This window comes from Melospiza georgiana, chromosome Z (assembly GCF_028018845.1).
Source record: "Melospiza georgiana isolate bMelGeo1 chromosome Z, bMelGeo1.pri, whole genome shotgun sequence".
Classification (NCBI taxonomy): Eukaryota; Metazoa; Chordata; class Aves; order Passeriformes; family Passerellidae; genus Melospiza; species Melospiza georgiana.
In genome coordinates, this window is record NC_080465.1 from 53,985,401 (window position 1) to 54,005,224 (window position 19,824).

A 19,824-nucleotide genomic window follows, 5' to 3' on the forward strand; every position below is an offset into this window, starting at 1 on the left:
CAGGGGTTTTTCCTCTCTCCCCCCCGCCCCCCCTCCCCCCATTGTACCCAGTCAAGGTTGAGCATTGCATTGTGCTACCTTCCCCAGCAGAAGCACTAGCAAGAGTCAGTCGCCTCTGTGCCTTCCATAAAAGTTACAGGAATTCAGTGTGTTTGACGCTTTGACACCAAATGCCCTTGAAATTACCATACACCTTAACATTTTGAGAGGAGAGTGGAAGGACAGGCAGCTGAGTAGGTAGAACTGGGGAAACAGAAAGCTGCTGTTCCTGAGAGCTGCTGTTACCCAGAGCCGATAGAAGGGCTGGCCCCGACTGGCTCTGCAGAGCACCACAGGTCAGGCTTGTTCAGGGCACTGCTGAGTGTGCTCCTGGTCAGCGCCAGTGGTAACACATGGAGCTGTGGTTTGTGCTTGCCATATGGTTTGGAACTGGATTACAACACCATTCCTCAGTTTTGTCCCAGTTTATGCTTTCCATGCAAACTGTGATCAGCTTGAGAAACTGAAAGGCTGCTGGGGTTTTCATAGAAATCATGCTTCATTTGGCACAAGATGAGCACTGTCACATATACTACACTTCAGCTTTTGTAAATCAAGGGCTGCCTCTCAGCACATTTCTGCTTTATCTCTCCTGACTTCTGTGATGTGATCTTCATATGCCTGCTTTCAATGTGGCTCTGACATACTAAGGTTCATGAAAAAGGAACAAAATGAAACTGACAGGCAACAAACTCTGGATTTGTTTGCTTGGATACATATGTATTCAAGTCAGATCTAAAGTGAGGTTGTCTTGAGTGGAAGGTGTTCAGGGAGGAAGCTGGTTATTCACCTATAAATTTCCAGGTAAGGAAAGACAACTTTTTTTAGAAGTACAATGCATATGGTACAAATACTGTACCTGAAAGGTAGGCTCAAATTCCTCTAGCTTCTGTATGACTTCAGGTTTTATGTACTCTTTTTCCTATATACTGTAAACTTCCCTCTTTACTAGAGATCATTAATTTTCAGGGGAAAAAAAAGATTGTTTTCTGCCTTAATAGAAAATTCAAATTAAATTCTAGATTGAATTCCTGAGTACAATGCAGTTGTTAGCCAGCATAGTTCTGGCAAAATTTAGTTAAGGTGCTTAAACAATACTGGGTACTAGCAGACCTTGGTTTCTAGAAGTCATGTCCTTGTTGAGGAGTCATCCCCTCCTCTGTTTCTTATGTCTGAATAGAGCAAATGGTTATCTGGCCTCAAGGATAGTCTTGAATAATCTCAGAGTCAAGGACACGTATATGAAGATGTTATTGATAGTGTACTTTTATTTTGTTTTCTATGTAACTATTTCCTATATGGCCAATGCCAGTCTGCTGGAAAGTACCGAAATCATGATAGTTTACATAGATACATTTCTCCAGTAAGTGAAATAAATTTGAAGAAGGCAAATTGATGGAAATTCCACACACATTTGTTAATATATATGGTTTGGACTACTGATTTAACAAATCCAGTTTCTTCATCCAAAAGCTGTGTTGAGTGACTGGGAAATTATAATGAGAGAAACTTCGTCTTTAACTAGTTATGTCTCTGTGTTTTACTTTCTCAAGGCTTTATGAATTACCTTGCCTACTTTATGGTTTTGCTCTTGGCAAGCTTATTCACTTATCTATCCTAATTTTCATGTAGCTGTTTGATTTATTTTTCTTAAGATTTGACATAGTTTTTGTAAGTGATAGAAATATGCTTAGAAAAAAATGTCATGGAATGTAAAAAATTAAAATCCAAAAGCCTAAAAAAAGAGGTAGTGTTACTCTGGTAAGTAAGAGTGCTTCTTATGTTGCAGACTGTACCAATTTTTTAATGTGCATTTAAGTTTTTCTGAAATTTATGCTATAATGATATCCTGTAGTGAGTTGGGTGGGCAGCACAAAATTGGAGAATTCCTCAATTTTGAATGTATCAGTGTTAGGGGTATTTCACCGAACCTGAAATACAGTTGAGGTTTTGTGATAATTTTGCAAAATATACCAGTAGAAAGTGCAAATGTGTGAACTTGTAGTTCAGGGACAAAAGGATGGTGACATGTGAGCTGACAGCAGTCTTTTAGAGCAGAAATTATCAGTGTGGTTCAATTTTCCTCTTAGATCTAATTTCATAAAAGAGATTTCTCCCATAAGTAAGTTATGTTAGTTATAGTCAGTGTAGGGTGTAGCTGTGGTTTCCTTCCCTTGGAGCTTGTTATCCTCACTCCCAAGACTAATGAGAAAAGGACTGAAATAACACAGCTTAACATTGTATGTTGTGTGCAGTGCTGATCAAAGCAGAAAAAAAGTATGGTAGGAGGAAAAAAATTTAGACAATGATCCTACAGACCTTTGCCTTGAGATTCTGCATTTCCCGTAACTGCTTTGCCCACATCAATTATTTTCTTCTTGGTCATTGGACAAGTGTTGCAAAAAATTCTAATGTGAAGTGTCTCTAGGACTGAATGCTGCATTGGGAATACATTCCTTCCCTCCCTGAATTCTCCTAGCTCTTTTAATGGATGTACAAATAGCTTTCTGTATTTAATAAACACTCTCACCCAGCTGTGCATGTGAGGACCAGTTACTATCATCATCATTCTGTTGCTGTGCCATTCATAGGTGTCATTCATATTGTTTTATCATCTGATGCAAAATAATAAATAAGTTTTAAAGAGTGATTCCTGTTAAATAGGGAACAGTTACATGAGTTGTCAGGCTACCAGCTGAAGCCAGAACCTTTGGCCTTTGATCCCTATATGGAAGTGTTTTGTAGAAAACAGTGGAAATAATTGTGATAAACTCCAAATATTACTATTATTTTCACTTTCCTAATCAGATTAGATTAGAATAAAGTTGATCCCTTTATGAGAACATAGCTTCTTTTCAGTCCTTTTGATTTACTATACTTGGTGTGTTGCTTGAGCAATTGGAGCTTATGCAGTTCCTAAATTTTCTTTAAAGTTAATTTGGGTTTTGTTATGTTTCCGTCAGCTTGGGAGACTTGAATGTTCAAAGATTTACTCTCATTCTTCTTGAATGTCCAAAGATTTACTGTCATTCTTCTCGGCTTCCTGAACAGCCTGCATTTTTTGTAGCTAGACCTACTCCTTGAGGCTCTGACTTGACTAGCAAGTGCAAAATGACAGTTCTTTGTTAATTTTGTATATTTCCCCTTCATTCAGTGCTCTTGCCTCCAGAACTATTATTACTGAAGTTGGCAGTGAGCTCTGAAATGGCTAGCGCTTTTCCCTGATCTCCCTGTTGCCTTCACTGAATAATAATAATTCAATATTCCAACTCTTTGTGATAGGTTATCATAATTTAACTATTGAATGAAAGATGAGCAAAACAAAAAAAAAAAAAAACCCACCACTGAAAAATAGCCATTCTTTTGGCAATATAATGCATAAAATTTTAATTAGCTAAATGTCATGGCTACCTCATGGAAAACAGTAATCAGACTCCTCACTGTGTGAGGTGAGTCTGTGTGACCAAGGAGCTGGTTGACAACTTAGGTTGTCAGCTGTCTTCATGTTCTCCATTCACAAGTCAGACTCATTTCAGAACTTGATGCAGAGCTAATTTTACAGTGCCTCACTTTTCCTGATACCTCAGGTCCTCTCAGAAACAAATACATCTTCAGTGTCCTACCATCTTGATGGTTTATCTTTTCTAGCCTGTGAGCAATGAAGGAACCACACAATGCTTGGTTCACCAGCATAGCCTGGTAAAATTAGCCTTTATCAAACCAAAAATTCTGGCTTGTATTTTTGGCAGGCATGTGTTTCTTTGCTGCAGAATACAAGCCACCTGGGCAGAAGGTTAACTGCTGGAACATAAGATGAAATGCCATTTTCTTTCAGATCAGAGTGGCAAGGTGGTTCCAGAACACAGACCAGAGAGCTTTGCAGGTCATAAAGGAAGATTTAGATAGCAGGAATTCTCAGTGCAGGTGGGCAGGGTACAGTATTCAGAGTGGTGTTTGTGAGCCAACTTGACTGTTTTAAACAGTTTTGGTACAATTCACAAACTGAAATTTTATGTAAATTTATATTATTATGGAATCTTTCGTGTGCCATCAAACTAAACTGTCCTTTGTTATTCTTTAATACTCTATATATTCATTCACTCCAGACAGTGTTGCTTTAACTTCCTTACTTTGGAATTATAGTGTTACTTATGTAATTTGAAAACAATTATGTGCTCTTACATTACTTGTCTAATACAAATATTGTGCAATGAATTTATTTATTTATTTATGTTTTCTTTCTGTCTAATCTTTGTAGTAACATCAACTTCCCAGCATGCTTATTACCTGGGAATTTTCATGATAATTTTGTTTCACTTCATACAGGAATTTCATGCTTCTTGTTATTTTAAGTGTAGCTTAGTGAACAGGGAAAAGTTATGGTGGGATCTATGTTGTTCTGCAAAGACTAATCTGGAACACAGATTTATTACCTATAGGTCAGCTATCAGCCATCATGCCTAAGGTTTCCTTATTTTTTGTTAGTATTATCAGAGGAGGAATTGTATGTTAATTACAGCAAGATACAAGAGTTGTCTGTTAATTCCTGGTTAAATTTTCAGTTACAAGTGAAATCTCAGTTTTGACTCCAGAGTTTCCCTGCAAAGCTGAGATTTGAGAGGTGCATGATCCAGGACAGCATTTTAATAGCCAGAGTTCTGGAATCTGTTGGGAAAACTGGGCAAATTTAGGGACTTGCTGCCATGATCTAGTTGAACAGTTAGAACATCGGCTGGACTTGATGATCTTATAGGTCTCTTCCAGTCTTGAACTTCTGTGATTCTGTGACTAGGGTTAAGCCCAAAATAAAATACTGGAAATGCCTTCCAGTCATCTCCCCTTCCATTTGTAGTATGTATATTTTAAATTAGGAGTATTGACATGAACTTTTAAGAAAACTTGGGTTAAAGATACAGTCATAATGTAGTAATAAAACCCCAGTGTTTCCTGATCCATCTATAACTGACAGGTGACTTCTGTGCCAGCTGAATGTTCAGTCTGATAGCAGATGGTGCAATCTGTGAAAGCCACTTGGGTCCTTCAGCAGAACTGCTGTTCTTAATTGCTTGAACGTAGAAGCTCTTTTGCAGAGCAGTGGTTTTTGAGTAATAGAAATGTAGTGCATATTCTCTGTAGAAACATGTGCCATATTTAGCTCTGTGGAAAAAGGTGTATCCGTGTGATACAGCCAGCTCTCTTAATTCTGTGGCTCTGCTTGCCCAGAGGGGGTTGTTTCACCTGCTTTTGGCAGGCCTGGGAAGTGGCAGAACTGATCCTCTGCTGCCCTTGGATGCCTGAGACATTTCAGCGGCTCCAGGTCTGTGAGCTGCTGATTTTTTTGCTCTGTGGTGTACTGCAGCCACACGAGGGCAGAGAAACACAATGTTGTGCACAGCCACAGTGCCCTGCCTGCTCTATAAAATATTGCTGGTACTGGTATCTCAGTGCAAGTCTGTTGGAAAGACTGCAGCGTGTAGCCAGATGAAGTACAGTGGTGCATGCTCTTGGTGTGAAAGTCATTGAAATAATCTTTAATCTCCTTCTACCAATCAAGATAATTATATTGGTATAAAATGTAAATATTATGGCTTATTTTCTACTTCGATGTTTCAAGACTAGAATATTTGCATTGCACAAAGACAGGGAAACCAACTCCAGGTTTACTAAGTCTGCTTTTCATCCATAACAGCTTTACAGGATCTTAGAGTATTGACCTGAAACAACAGATGAATTGCTGCCTTGTAGCCCTTCTGGCTGGTTTTCCACTTGTACTTTTGCATCTCAAACTTTGCTTGGCGAGGGGGAGACATTCTCCTAATAGTCCATTATGTAGTTTATTGGTTTTGCCTGGTAATGTACTGAGTAAGTAATAACCACTGATTAGTAAACACTTCCTTAGAATGCTGATTAATACTTGAGAGAGAAAACCAGCTCAAAAAAGGAAAAGCTTTTAAAATAATAGGATGGCCTTACAGGTAACTACTTATGGTTTGATGTTTGCGTATTCGATTTCAAGTTTTGATCTAGTCTGTAGCTCTGGATTCTATTCTGACTTTTGTATTAACCAGAGTGTATGCCTGGACAGTAATTTATTTGTTTTTAATCTTCATTATACTATAGATGAAATTTTACAGTACTGCCCAGGGTTATTAAATAACCTAGTGCCTACTCTGGATTGTTTTGCCATGGGAAATGGTTGAATCGAAAACTTAACAAAGTTTTAATAGGAGTGGGACGTTTGTAAGGGAATCAGAAGCAGCCAGGGGTGAAATAGTTACTGACAAAACTAGAAGTTTTTCTTCTACTTGTTTTATGATTTAACCCCAGCTCTGTGCGTAGGGAATTGGAAGGATTGTTCATGGAGAAACAGGAACCCTACAACTTCATGATACAGAAGCTTTCTCAAAGCATTATTGTTTGTCACTTGCCATCAGATCATATGCTTGCATTGATTTGTAATGAAACATCTTGTGATTGATATGTCTGGCACTTGAATTGAAACAAGTAATCCTGTGATAATAAAAAAGGCAGTGGTAACATAAAAACTATAACTATACAGCTAAAAGATACCTTATTTGTTGGCATTCAGTGAACAAAAAGTTAATGTTTTTCCTCTTTTGCTCTTTGATCTCTGCTGCTTTTCAATTTGATGTCAGGTACTCCTTTCTCAGTCTTAGCTGTTCTAAACAACACTGGTTTTGCAGTGCACTAAATAACATATGCAAATGCTTTTAGTTTTCCTTCTGAATCTTGTAATTTAGTAATTCACCTATGCACTGGAAATTTTACTCCTTTTTTTCCCTGACATTATCAGCACACAAAAGATGGGCAGTAATGGCAGTAGAGGTTTTGTTTCTTTTTCTTTCTGGAATGATGGTCAGGGTTATTTCTATGTCAGCAGAGTGCCCTGGCAGCCAAAAGGGCTGGATTCTGGGGGGTATCAGCATCATTAGACAGTCAAGGAAGGTGGTGGTCCTAATCTGCACTGTGTTGTAGCTGCCCCACCTTGACTACTGTGTGCATTTTTGGTAATTTCTCAGTACATGAAAGGCATCAAACTATGGGAGTGTGTACACAGGAGGGAGATCAAGATTGTGAAAGATCTCAAGGAGCAGCTGAGGTCACTGGATTTGCTCAGCTTGGAGAAGAGAATGCTGAGGGGTGACACCAGAGGTGCTGATTTCCTCTCTCTGGTGAGCAGTGACAGGACATGAGGGAAGGGAATGAAGCTGCATCAGGGAAAGTTCAGACTGGATGTTAGGGAGAGGAATGATTGAAAGACATTCATTTTGGAATGATGGCTGGTCACTGGAACAGGCTCCCCAGGGAGGTGGTCACAGCACTAAGCCTGGCAGAATTCAAGGACCACCTGGATGATCCTCTTACTCACGTAGCTTAGGTTTAGGCAGTCCTGTGAGGACCAGAGAGTTGAACTCAGTGATCCCCATGGATGCCTTCCAACTTGAGAGATTCTGTATTTTTTTATACACAGAACTAGACATTCCATACTAGAATGTTTTTCCTTTTCTGCATTTTAGGTGCTGTATCAGGAGCCAGAGAAAGCTGGGAGTATGATTCAGGAGCAAGAGACCTTCAGAGTCCGGACCTCCACAGTCATTTTATGCTACAAAAGGTGTTGGAGTATGGTAGAAACAATGTGACTCAACAGGCTGCTCTGCAAAGATTTCTAGCTCAGGCCTCAAATTTTAGCAACTCTGTTGGAGGAAGCTACTTAGAACTTGCCAACACTGTAAGTGCATTTTATATTTAAGTCTGCTTTTAAGTTTTGTAGGAAGATTGGTGTTTAATTTGCTTTGGTTTTGTTTTTGAAGAAGCATACTTATTCCACTCTTAGAGCCCTTATTGAAGTAATTTTTACTTTATTTTTCAGAAAATCCATGTGATATTAGCAATAATTTTGTGTATAGTGTTTCCAAAGCTTCATAACCAAGTTGTGTCAAAAAATGTGGTAATCTGTGAGTGATTGAACTGAAGTTCCTAACTGATACAATTTAACAGAAGATTTATTTATAAAAATGTCCTCCCAATTAATTTTAAATGTATCAGGTTGCTCAAAAGTGTTGTGCAGCAGAATTCTTCACATATTATTTCATTACTACCCACTAAATTATTTGGTACTTTCTTTAAGCCCTTGGTGTGCTTTTTTATTTCTACAGGCAAATACTATTCTCCATTTAAAAAAGCCCACGTAACTGTGTGTGCTGGTTTTGACTGGAGAAAGGCGAATTTTCTTCACAGTGACCAGTGTGGAACTGTAATTTGGGCAACACTTTTGGAGGAGTAAGACATTATTTTTATCTTGTTCCACATTTGTATTGAGATCATGTTTGTGTTTTAATTTTAACCCAGGCATCTTATAAAAGACCACCTATTTTGTAGTATGTTTCTGGTTTATGTTGCACAGAAACTTAGGTGGAGAAGTAAAAGATGCTAAAATGAAAGTGAAAAATTTCTAATTAAAAAAATTACTCTCCATTGCCATGCTGGACTTTGATGAAATAGACTCCTAGTTTATGATATCATAAGGTAATTTAAGCTGTAAAGGAAACTTCAGGAGGTTGTCTGGTCCAACATCCTACTCAAAATGGAAGTGATTGCTGACAACAGAGGAAAATCAATGTCTTCAAGCCACAGTATTTAAAAAGATAAAAAGTATCTTGACAATGCTCGCAAAAGCTTTCTTGTTTTATCCAAGTTTCTAAACATGAGCTGATACAGGGCCTGTTTCCATATGCAGAGTAAAAAAATGTAGATATTAAAAATTCCTTTAGAGGGAAAAGAATTTAAGAAAATTTATATTTTCTTAAAGGAATTGTGTTCTCATTTTTCTATGTAAGATAATAAGAGATCAGCTGTGGTTCAATTATGAGCTCACCCAGAAGCGTATGGGAGCAGAAAACAAGCAGGCACGCATGTATTATAAAGACAATAATATGGGGGAATTGAGAAGTTATAGGCCATTTAGCAGCTCTGTTTGTATGTTCCATTTCTTGTGGGGAAATAAGAGCAATTTGAAGTGAGAGCAGAGGACATGTAGATTTGTAAAAGAATATAATATAACCCAATATAATACCTCCTTTAAGAGGAGATGGAAGAGAGACAATACACATCATGTTTCTCCAGTAAAACATCTGACCCTGCCTTAAGTGATGTTCACATCATCAAGGAAGAAACATAATTTAAATGTAACTACTAATGGTTGTACAGTGAGGATTCGTAAGTTTTGTGCTGTCACATATTTACAGAGATATGATACAAAGCTGCAGTGTGCAATGTTACCCAAGAATGCACGGTGTGGTGGTTCCTGCATTGCTATTATACGTAGAAATCTAAAAAAAAAATGCAGGAAGCTTATAAAAAATACATAGTTCCAGGTTTCATGGCTTTCTGAGTCAGAGGAGGACATCAGGAAAGGATTTTTTACCCCCAGGGTGGTTGAGCACTGGAAAGGCTTCCCTGAGCAGTGGTCACAGGACCAGCCTGACAGAGTTCAAGAAGTGTATGGACAATGCTCTTAGGCATATGGTGTGACTCTTGGAGTGTTTTGTGCAGGGCCGGGAATTGGACTCAGTGAGCCTGACTGGGTCCCTGCCAACTCAAGATATTCTATGATTTGGTGATCTCTGTATTCCTTCTATGCGTGTTGCCATGAAAGATGCCTGCTCTTTGTTTTAATCTGTTACACTTCTGCTTTAGAATATTTCTTCTATGCTTTTCAAAACCACAGTAGGGTCATCAGTCTCTCATTTATATGTAGACAAATACAATAACATCTTCATTTGACTCCCTCTGAGCACTGGTGTCATGGGTCATATGTAAATTTTGCTTTGGCTTTATTAAACTGGAGAGAGAAAGGAGCAAGAGAAAATTGAATTATTTACTTTGGGTTTCAATATTTATTCATCTTTCCACAAAATTTAATACTAAGGGGCATGCTTACTGCAGTCTAAATTTAGGCTCCTCAAAGAGATAAACAAAGTCTTCACAGAGCTGAGATTTAATATAGGTTCTTCCTTCTCTGTCTCTTCCTCTAATCTTTTACTGTGCTGTGTTTGCCACAATGACAACTGGCTGTTCCCTAGCATTCATTCTCAGCTTTCCCATTCTTAAAAGTTGAAATCAGTTAATTAATCAAGTGTCAACTCTTGTTATTAATGTCCTAGTTTACTTTCTGGCAGGCCTTTTTTAGCCTCATTTTGATTTTAAACTGTGGAGTCAGGCTAAAGACATCCCCTGTGGTGATAACGTACTCCTACAGCGTAGATTATACCCTCAGTCAAGACAGAGGGTCTACATACTGTCCTTAATATTTAGGTTTTCCATTTGCAAAAGCTAAATGAACATCAGTCCACTGTGCCTAGGAAACAAAAAAAATTTATAAGGGAATTTTTTTTTAAGAATGCTTTTTTATAATTTTGGGAACATGAAGCTCTACAGCATTTTATGAAAACATAATGCCTGCTCTGAGGCATTATTCTTTATCACAGGAGTGATGCAATTTTTTAAACAGTGCTATTTGAAATTTAGCCATTTATACTCATTGCGTATGTCTCTATCATTGTTCATTTTGCATCATTTTGCTATAATTTGATTTATTAAACTGTGTTCAGATTCAGCTTTTGTTTTATCTGAATAATTCACCTGAATAATTTGTTTTACCTGAATAATTTATTCTGTAATCTTGATAATCTCTTTCAACATTTTCCAGATTTGCATTATTAAACTTAAATATTAAGAACTTGTTCCTCTTTATAGCTCTTCCCCTTGGTACCAACATTTAAGACTGAAATATTAAGCTTTCACATGACTTGTCACCACTTACTGATGATGTATCTATCTGTGCCAATAGGAGGAGTCCTCGTGTGTGTGTGTGTGTGTGTGTTTGGGAGTTGTAAATAATTTAAATCTTCATGGACAGAAAAGAATTCAAGCATTTAGAAGGATTTGTTGGTGCATGTAGATGTTTGGGAGCAGCCATGGGATCTCAGTGTGCACCCTGCAGTGCCACAAGGAGAGAGAGAATTCTGATCCAGGAAATGCAGTATTGCTGTTCTATGAAAACATCACACAGGCAATATCTCAACATGACAGGCATATTTCACATTAAAATTCCACTGACGTTTAATAAGCAGAGAAATAAGATTTGCTTCAGTTCCCTTTTTGTATTGTCCTTGCATGTGATTAGAATACATTTGATTTCTTTTTTAGCAGAATGTGTGGATATAAATGGTAATGCATGTATGTGTGCCTAATGCTGGTTTCTGTTGGCTAAGTGAGGTGTGCAGATGAATGTATTTATTGTCAGAAGTAACTTCATTTACATAAATAAAAACCCATTGGGTCTGTTTCATTTAACACAATGATAAGACCTCTATTATTTTAGTTGGAAATACATCTGGTCTGCTGAAAAAAGTCTTTAAAATGTGACCCCAAGTATGTTGATACATGGTGTTTTTTTAACTACCCTGGTCTGGTGAGATCCAGAACACTGATTTTTCCATCCAAAGACACTCCTGCTATACTAGAACGTCTTTAACTGCACCTTCCTTGCCAGAGCTTTTTTATTTGGCAAAGATTTGATGACAATATGGTTGACTTACAGAGGGGAAGGGTACAGCTGTATTTTTGAGAGCAGAGTGTGGTAGAATTTCGTTATGACCACAGTTTAGGAGGCTGCATTGCTATTTCCTTCTCAATGCAGCCATGCCACATGGCTGCATTGAGGTTATTCTTAGTCAGAGAGAGCAGCTTATTTACAGAGTTGCCAGAATTACTTCCTGCAGCATCTCACTCTTCTGGCCAACCACAAAGTGTGCATAATCCTGCTTTTTATCTTGTGCAGGGCTGTCAATGCAAGATGGATGTGTCTGGGTGGGAGGGTGTTGGTGCAGACTGCTCCACCTGCAAAATCTGCACTTCTCATCTCAAGAGGAGCTAGTTTTTGGAATGTCTCCATCAAGGACAAATAGCAGACTAGTATAAAAATTTTCTTAATGCATCTTCTTGTAACTGCTCTGGTATATGCTCTTTCTTATCTCCCCCCTGTCTGATTTGCATGCATCTGAACCTCATCTGGAGATACTAAAGGCATCACTGGGCTTGAGAATGGACTGTTAATTTGCATCTGTGTGACAAATTATGCTTTATGTACAGCAGAATTAAAGCGACTAAACTGGTTTAGTTCTAGCTATGGACTCTCTGTCAAATGCAGATATCATCTCTAGTGTGTGCACAGCCCAAAAGTTTGTAAAGCACAAAGTTAAACTGAAAATAAGTATAACAAATCAACATATAGTTGTGTTAGCATTAGTTTTTCAGCATTGTCACTAGCAGATTAGAACTCAATGTCCTTGTTTTAGGAAGTGTCATGTTATCCGACAATAGATATTCCTACTGCAATATCTCTTTATTAGTCAGACTCAGCGAATGTCTACTTTGCTAATTTTTCTTCCTGGAGAGCATTGAACTGCAAGTTATGACAGACAGAACCACTATTTTGAGAAGGCTATTCTTTTTAGTTGACATAGTTAATACTAAGCAGTAGTATTCTGAAAGTCACTATTACATTTTTCAGGAACACGTGACTTTTCCTTTCCTACCTGGATCTGCTCCTTAATCAGGCAAACCTAATTTGCTGTGGTCTACTTATATTAATAGCTCTTATGTATAAAAGAGCACACTTGGTATTATCATTGTGTTTACATTTGTGTCAGGCTGTAGTGCTGCTTGTTCTGGATAATTGCTTCAAACAGTATCAATGCTCTGCTTCACCTGAGTCACAATAAGCATTTATGTGCTCTGAGGTACATGTAAATGTGAATTAAGTGATTTACATGTAAATTCCATACTGCTATCATATTATTGAGCATATAATAATTTCTTCTAATTCCTTAATGTTGTAAAATGTACTTAGTACTTTAGCAGGAGAATATCTCAGAGGTGCTTGGTATATGGCATATGTTCACATGTGATATTCTGTGATGAAATTCAAAGTACCGAATATAATCTCTTTGTCCGGACCTTTCTCCAGCACATCAGGCAATTTGCCAATACATCAAGTGTTCTGTTACTTCTTACTTTACCTCCTACCTTGACTGTTGGATAGCCAGCTGATATTTCTACTGTCCTTTGCTGTGTGACTATCAGGGCATGTGCCTACATAACCAACAATCTTTCATTACAAAGACTGAAATTCAGATTACTTGATGATAAAGGATGTCTGCTTGTTCATCTTATATATATAAGTTGTTACGTGGCACAAGTCAGTGTAATGTTAATGTGTTTAGAGGTTAAAAATCAAGCTGCTTAAAAACGTGGTATCATTCACCCTCCCAAAAAGATGTACACCTTGTCTGTATAGTGTGATTTTTTATTTTTTTTTAAAGACTACATTTTGGGCTCATTTGTACTAAGCAAGTAAATGTAGGTTTTAAAATTGACTGCTTAAAACAGGAAGAATTATCTGGTTACTTAAGAGAGCCAAGATACTTGTGCAGGGGATGAGGGAAAAAGGGGTTCTTAGAGATTTGTGGTAGTCTAGGGATTCTCTTGCATCTCTCTTAAATATGAACCATTTTCTCTTTTGCTAATTTACAGGCATTAGATGTAAATTAAATGGTAATCCTGTGGAAATTCTTTTGGGAAATTATCTTTTAAGGGAAAGTAGCAAGAAGTCTGAAAACGGAATTGTACTGTGAGAAAGGGACTTCTGTGGTTGTTTTGTAGGCTACTTTTGTTTGGCGCTTTGCTGTTAATGAGAATCTACTTCAAAATTTCTCATTTAATTTCTGACACTTTTATGGTTTTGGAACTCATTAATATTGGTATGTCCTTTTCTGGCAAAGTTTGTCCCTTTTATCCCAACCCTTCTTTCCAAATCTACTCTGTTTTAAAATAATTTTATTTTTGCCTTAGTGTGGGAAGCTTTGCTCCTTCAGCTTCCCCACCCCTTCCCTTACAGTCAGGGAAATAGGCCCCAAAGCATCAGGTATCCCAGGCTCTCAAGGCCCTTCTTTTTGAATGGGACAAAGTAATGCCTTTCTAGCCCCTCTGCATGAGGCTAGTATGGATAGGAAATACTTAGATTTTGTGTATTTTGAGAAATTTATCCAGTCCCTAGGCATTTTGTGGAATGTGTTGGAATTTGGTTGCTTGTGTAGAGATTGATTTTTCATTACTTACTGGCTGGGAACTCTGTCCCATGTTTGGGAACCAGTACATACAATAAACCACAGGAGCTGGATCTCTTCCTCTTCTCCCCTTGCAGCCATGCTTTCCCCATATTCTGTGCGCATCTACTGCAATTTCTTTTTCATGCCAATAAAAATCATTGCTATAAAAATATAACCTAATCAAGCCTTCAGTTAGAACTGAAATGGAAAGGCCTGAAATAGAAGATTCTAGTGGTGTGGACAGTTGAGCCTACTACAAAAGCTTTGTGCCCAGGGTAACCTTGCCTTCTGTGCATGTGCTTCCAAACCAAGCATCTTTTCCTTTCTGTCAGGCTAAAAATAGAATCCAAGAATTCCATTAAAGCAGGAACCGATTATTGGAATATAGATTCAGGAGGGTTGGCTTGTCCAAAAGCAGACACAAAGGCAATTTTTTTCTGACAGACTTTATGTTTAGGGATATGGGAAGCTGTTAGCTCTTTGATCTCAAGCCAACATTGTAATGGATCTTGTTTGTCTCAAGGAGGCATCAGCTGTAATGGGATTATGCTTTTTGTTTATAGAGGCCTGGCTTCTATAGCCTTCTAAAATCATTGTCAGTTATTAGTTTTTCTCTTAAAATGGACATTCTGGATTAGGTCTGCCGGGACTCATCTGTTTTATATGAAATGTAGGTTTGCTGTCTTTTGGATTTCCAGCATTATAACAGAGATAGAGGTGAGAAAATGGCAAATTATATATATATATATTAAAATTCTGTTACTATTTCCATCTGCAGACAATCATAGCACTGTGTGATGGGTGTCAGCACAGGTCACATTTGTTCAGGCAGACTATTAATAGATCTTTTTGACTGAGGCTTTTAATTGGATCTTTTGCATGACAGTCAAACCTTCTCTCTTACAAGCATATGATGAAGTTGAAGTGCAGAGAGTGATGGGTTTTGACCTAGTTTGGATGATGTGAAATGGCATGTGGCAATCAGGCACTGTAGGAAAGAGGGTCTTAGCAAGGGTGTTTAAGTAGATGTTTTGAAGGTTTCAAAACTTCTAATTTAACTTAGTTGCAAGGACTTTGAATTCCCCCCCCCCCCCCCCCCCCCATTGCTCAGAAAATGCCCTTATGCATCCAGTTTTCTTTGCTGTTCTCAAGGAAGTTCTAGCTCTAGTTCAGGTGTTCAGATCCTTTTGCTTTTCCAAATTTATTTTTCCAGTTGTCTGAGACGAAGAGCAATTCACCTAGTACAACGGGCAGCATCATTGCACTTAGCTATACAGACTATAGTGTTAGCATTATTATTATTAGCAGTGGCAAGCTGAGTCTGAGGGCCAGGGTTAGTCTGGTGGAGCAAGGACCCTCCTGGGTTCTGGTGTGCCAGAAGGATTACTGCGTACCTCTTGTCACAAGGTTTTCTTTTTCACCAGATTTTCTGCCAGCTCTCTGAGTGTGAGCTGCTGACTTGAGTTTAAGTTGGCAATACCAAGCTTCTGTGAATCCTCATTTTTTAAAAAGGTGGGGAGATGCCTTATTGCCCTTTTTCTTATACATACACTACACCCTTGTGTTCTGGTTACATGAAATACAGGATTTTGGTAATAAAGTAAAAATCTTCATTGCAGTGCACAGTTGAAAATGGACTCTCTTAAGTGCTTTTGCAATTCAGTGCTAGTTTAGTTATAATGGAGTAATCAGCTGTTGTCCTGCCAACCCAGAGAGGCAAGGCAGAGTTCCCATAGAAACCTGTCAGTGGCACAGTAAAATTCATTAAGATGCTTCTGTCCCTTGGAATTATTTCTCTGCCACTGTCAGGCCTGGGACACTGACCTGAGGCAGTTCATGATGCTGCCATTGTTAAAAAACCCCACTCGTCTTCATGTTGTGATGTTTTTAAAATGACTGTGTGGTCATCAGCACAGCTGTTTTAGGGAACTATTTTGGTTCTAGCAGTGTGAGAATGGGAGGGGAGTGCTTATACACATGTGCTCTCTTGTGCTTACTGTTCTTACTTTATGTTAAAAACTGTTACAGCATGATTGCTCCATTTTGGGCTAGAAATCCACATTATCACTTCTCATCTGAGAGACAGTTTATGATTGTAGCTCTGTTGCACTGAATTAGTAAACTCCGCCTTTCTTCCTGATAGGAAGCAACCAAAGTAAACTTTGTTTTTTCACGAAGGGCATTATCTGTCCTGTGAAGAGTTCATAATGAAATAAGTTCACCCCACTGAAATACTCAAGTGAGGTTCATGCCTTTAAGCCAAATAGCCATCTGTAATTTCATGAACTCAGGTTTGTATTCATTTACCGCCTTGAAACTGTAATTTTAGGAATGTGACTGGAGAAAAAGACATTGAATCTTTCTATTCTCTGATTTTTAAGAGATTATAAATGCATGTTATTGTTTGAATCTAATTTTTACATAGACACTGATTTTCTGATACGCATTGTAGAAAAAGAGGGAAAAGTCTTTGTTTCTATAGCACCTACATGGGTGGTAGGTGTTTTTCATAATGAAAAAAAAAATCTTGTGCCAAGATTCTGAATTGTGAAGGCAGAACAAACAAGATTTTTTAAATATAAGACATGGGGTTGTTTATTTCACTTGGTTTAGTTGGTTGATAGAGCCTTATCTGAAAGTAAACACTAGAAACAGTAAGCAAATAATTTCTTAAAGTAAGGAACTATCCAGATGAGGCCTGAAAATAAAGATTTTAGTTCTGTAATCATCTGAAGTAAGTGTAAGTGGCTTGAGAAAAATGTCTTGGGATGTCGAATCAAATAAAACCATACAAGAAAGAGAGATCATAAATGCTGAAGCAGTGTTGTGTGCTGTCCCTTAAAATGTAAAATGGAGCTGACAGGTATGAAGGCTGAAGTAGACATGAGTGAGGCAGACGTAAGATGGCCTTGAAGGTTATGATGAGAAACTTAAATGTAGGAAAATGTAGAGGAAAAATGTCACTGGGGAGATTTAAATTGTATATGGGAAAGCATTTAGAAGGGGAAAAAAATAATTTTCTTTACCAGATCTATAGGTCGGGTTAGAACAGAGAGTTTGGATTTTATGTTTAGCTGTCCACAGAGAGAAAAAACCCACAAATACCAGATCTTTAGAAAAAAAAATTCTAGCATTTATTGGCTAGTAGAGAGTTGAGAAGTGATCTGTAGACCAACTTCATAAGCAGCTACTAAACTATGCAGACACAAAATATTTCAAATTAATGAATGTAGATGAGGGCTGTAGGAATTCAGTTACAACAATCATAGAATAGATCTGGTTGAAAACTAGAGGGTTTGATTCACTAAAATTTTTTGATACATTACTTCAGCTCATGTCATTGTTAAGGTAATTTTAGTTATAATTTCTGCTAAAAGAAAGAAAGCCAAACCTTTAAGTGGTCAGACAAGTTGACATTCTTGTAATTTAAGTGCTCATGCCAGCTAAAGTCTTGCAGGGCTTCAAGCAGAGATCTGTCAGATGCTTGCTTAGCATTTGTTCGAATTAGTTGGACTGAAGATATTACAAGTGGAACATTTCACTGGATCCAAATATACATAGGTAGATAAACAGATAGATGGATAGATATAGCTAAGTGTATGTACATGCATGTATGAGAGTATGTGTGTGTGCACACTTGTTTGTGAAAGTATATACAGGATATTTACAAAGGTCACACACTGTACATACACAAATGGGTGAAATAAGTGTACATATGTGTGTGTGTGTGTGTGTGTGTGTATGCACATATAGTCAGAAACTATCCAACAGTTCATCTGTTAAACATTCAGAGATCTTGTCCACAGTTGGTGAAATGGGATGCTTGGCTAGGTGGGGGATGAAGTGCCAAAGCACAGTTCTGATATAATCCAGAGGCGAAGATCCATCCTCTTTCTTTGTGGGAACTCACATCATCATCGATCCATGGTTCAGAACACTCTAAGTGAGGGAGTTGAGTGTTCAGTGTGCCGGTGGTAATGAAAGTCAGAGTGGAGAGAAATCTTGGACTTAGGAAAAATAATTACATGCAGATGTCTTGGTATATTTCAAGGGCTGCTGAATATTTGCAGAGGCATGATCATAACTGTGGAATGGGGACTGGAGCTGGAAATGAGAGCCTCTGAAAGACAAAATACGAAACAAAAGAGAGGTAAGGATTGAGGAGGGAATAGAAGAAACCTCACTATTAGAGATTGGGAAAAATAGGAGAGACTTAGCAGGGGATTCTTTCTGGATTCTGGCAGATCTTTCTATAAAAGTCAGAAATTTTGGAAGAGATTCCGTTCACAACTGATAGACAGGAGGAAGTACAAAATGGCTACCAAGATAGTAGGGAATTGAAGTGAAATGAATTAATTTTCTTGAGGTTAATAACTGGAGGAATTATGGATATGAAGGGACGCTAAGCAGAAGGATGATGGCAAGAATTGTAGTTTACAGAATGGCCGTGTTGGTATTTCTAAGCAAGGAGCAAATAAAGCGATGATAACTAGGTGGCTGTGACATAGACATGGCTATTGTCTCTCCTTGTCCTCACAGACAAGTCACCAACATAAATAACAGGCAAAATTGACTCCTAGTCCTTTTCCTGCCCTAACCTGATGCTGAGGTTTTGTGGGGTCAGTGGGAATACAAATGAATATGATAGGCTTGGATGAAATGACACAAATGAGAGTGTTTGTTTGACAGGTTGGTGAGTGGCTTCCTGGAGTGAAATACTGGAGGATGGAAAGAGGGATCAAATGTGAACTCCCAAGGAGACTGGTCAGGTCAAGGACGTGAGTTTTTAAGTGGATTGAATAGCTAAGGAAGGGTGAACAGGTGAGAGTAGCTGATTGAAGTGCTGTTTCGTAATTATATTGTTCTAGACATATTATCTGTTTCAGACTAATTGAGATGGTTTGATTGAAGGAAAGAAAAATATTTGCTCATGTTTTCTTCAGAGACAATGCTTCATTTTTCAGTGTAAGGTTAATTCCAATTGTTTCAAATGGGTTGGATTTTTTTTTCTCTCAGCCTATGTGCATAACCTTTACTGTCACTAATGAGAACAGTTTGCATCATGAGCCTACCATCCCTTTCAGCCTCTCCCTCTTAAATCATGGTGCATTAGTGCTATTGAATAAAGAATTTTCTGGAAACATTATCCAACTTGTATATTGTATTGAATATCTGCTTCCAAGTTTAGCTATCATACTAATCGGAGTGCTATTTTCTAATGGAAATTTGGACTTTGGCACTATGCCAGTGTGTTTTGTGCAAGAATGAGAAGGAAAAAAAATTGTACTCAAGTTGTTTGTACTAGATTTGCAATACTTAATAGGTGTGATTTGTGTGTTGGATTGTGCAGGGTGAGTTAGAGTCTGCTCTAACTGTAGGGATGATATTGGAACAAACAGGAACTAAATGCTCAGTAGACTTCAATTAGTTGCATTTCAATTACAGAGTTAATTAAACAGAACCAACCAAAGAGGCCTTATTTCATACATCCTGGAATCGTGATCAGCTAATGGTGCATGTTGCATGCAGAGTGAAACTCTGAAAGTGGTACACACTATGCTGAAGAATATGTGACATGCACATATTTAGTAGA

The 19,824-nt window shown here is 38.0% G+C and overlaps 1 protein-coding gene across 1 annotated transcript in view; it reads left to right on the plus strand.

Moving 5' to 3' along the window:
- Positions 1-19,824, plus strand: part of MCC (MCC regulator of WNT signaling pathway) — a 183,603-nt gene that overhangs the window by 20,712 nt on the left and 143,067 nt on the right. The window contains 1 exon segment of the mRNA XM_058043810.1: positions 7,578-7,789. Within this exon segment, the coding sequence (XP_057899793.1) occupies positions 7,578-7,789 (212 nt within the window).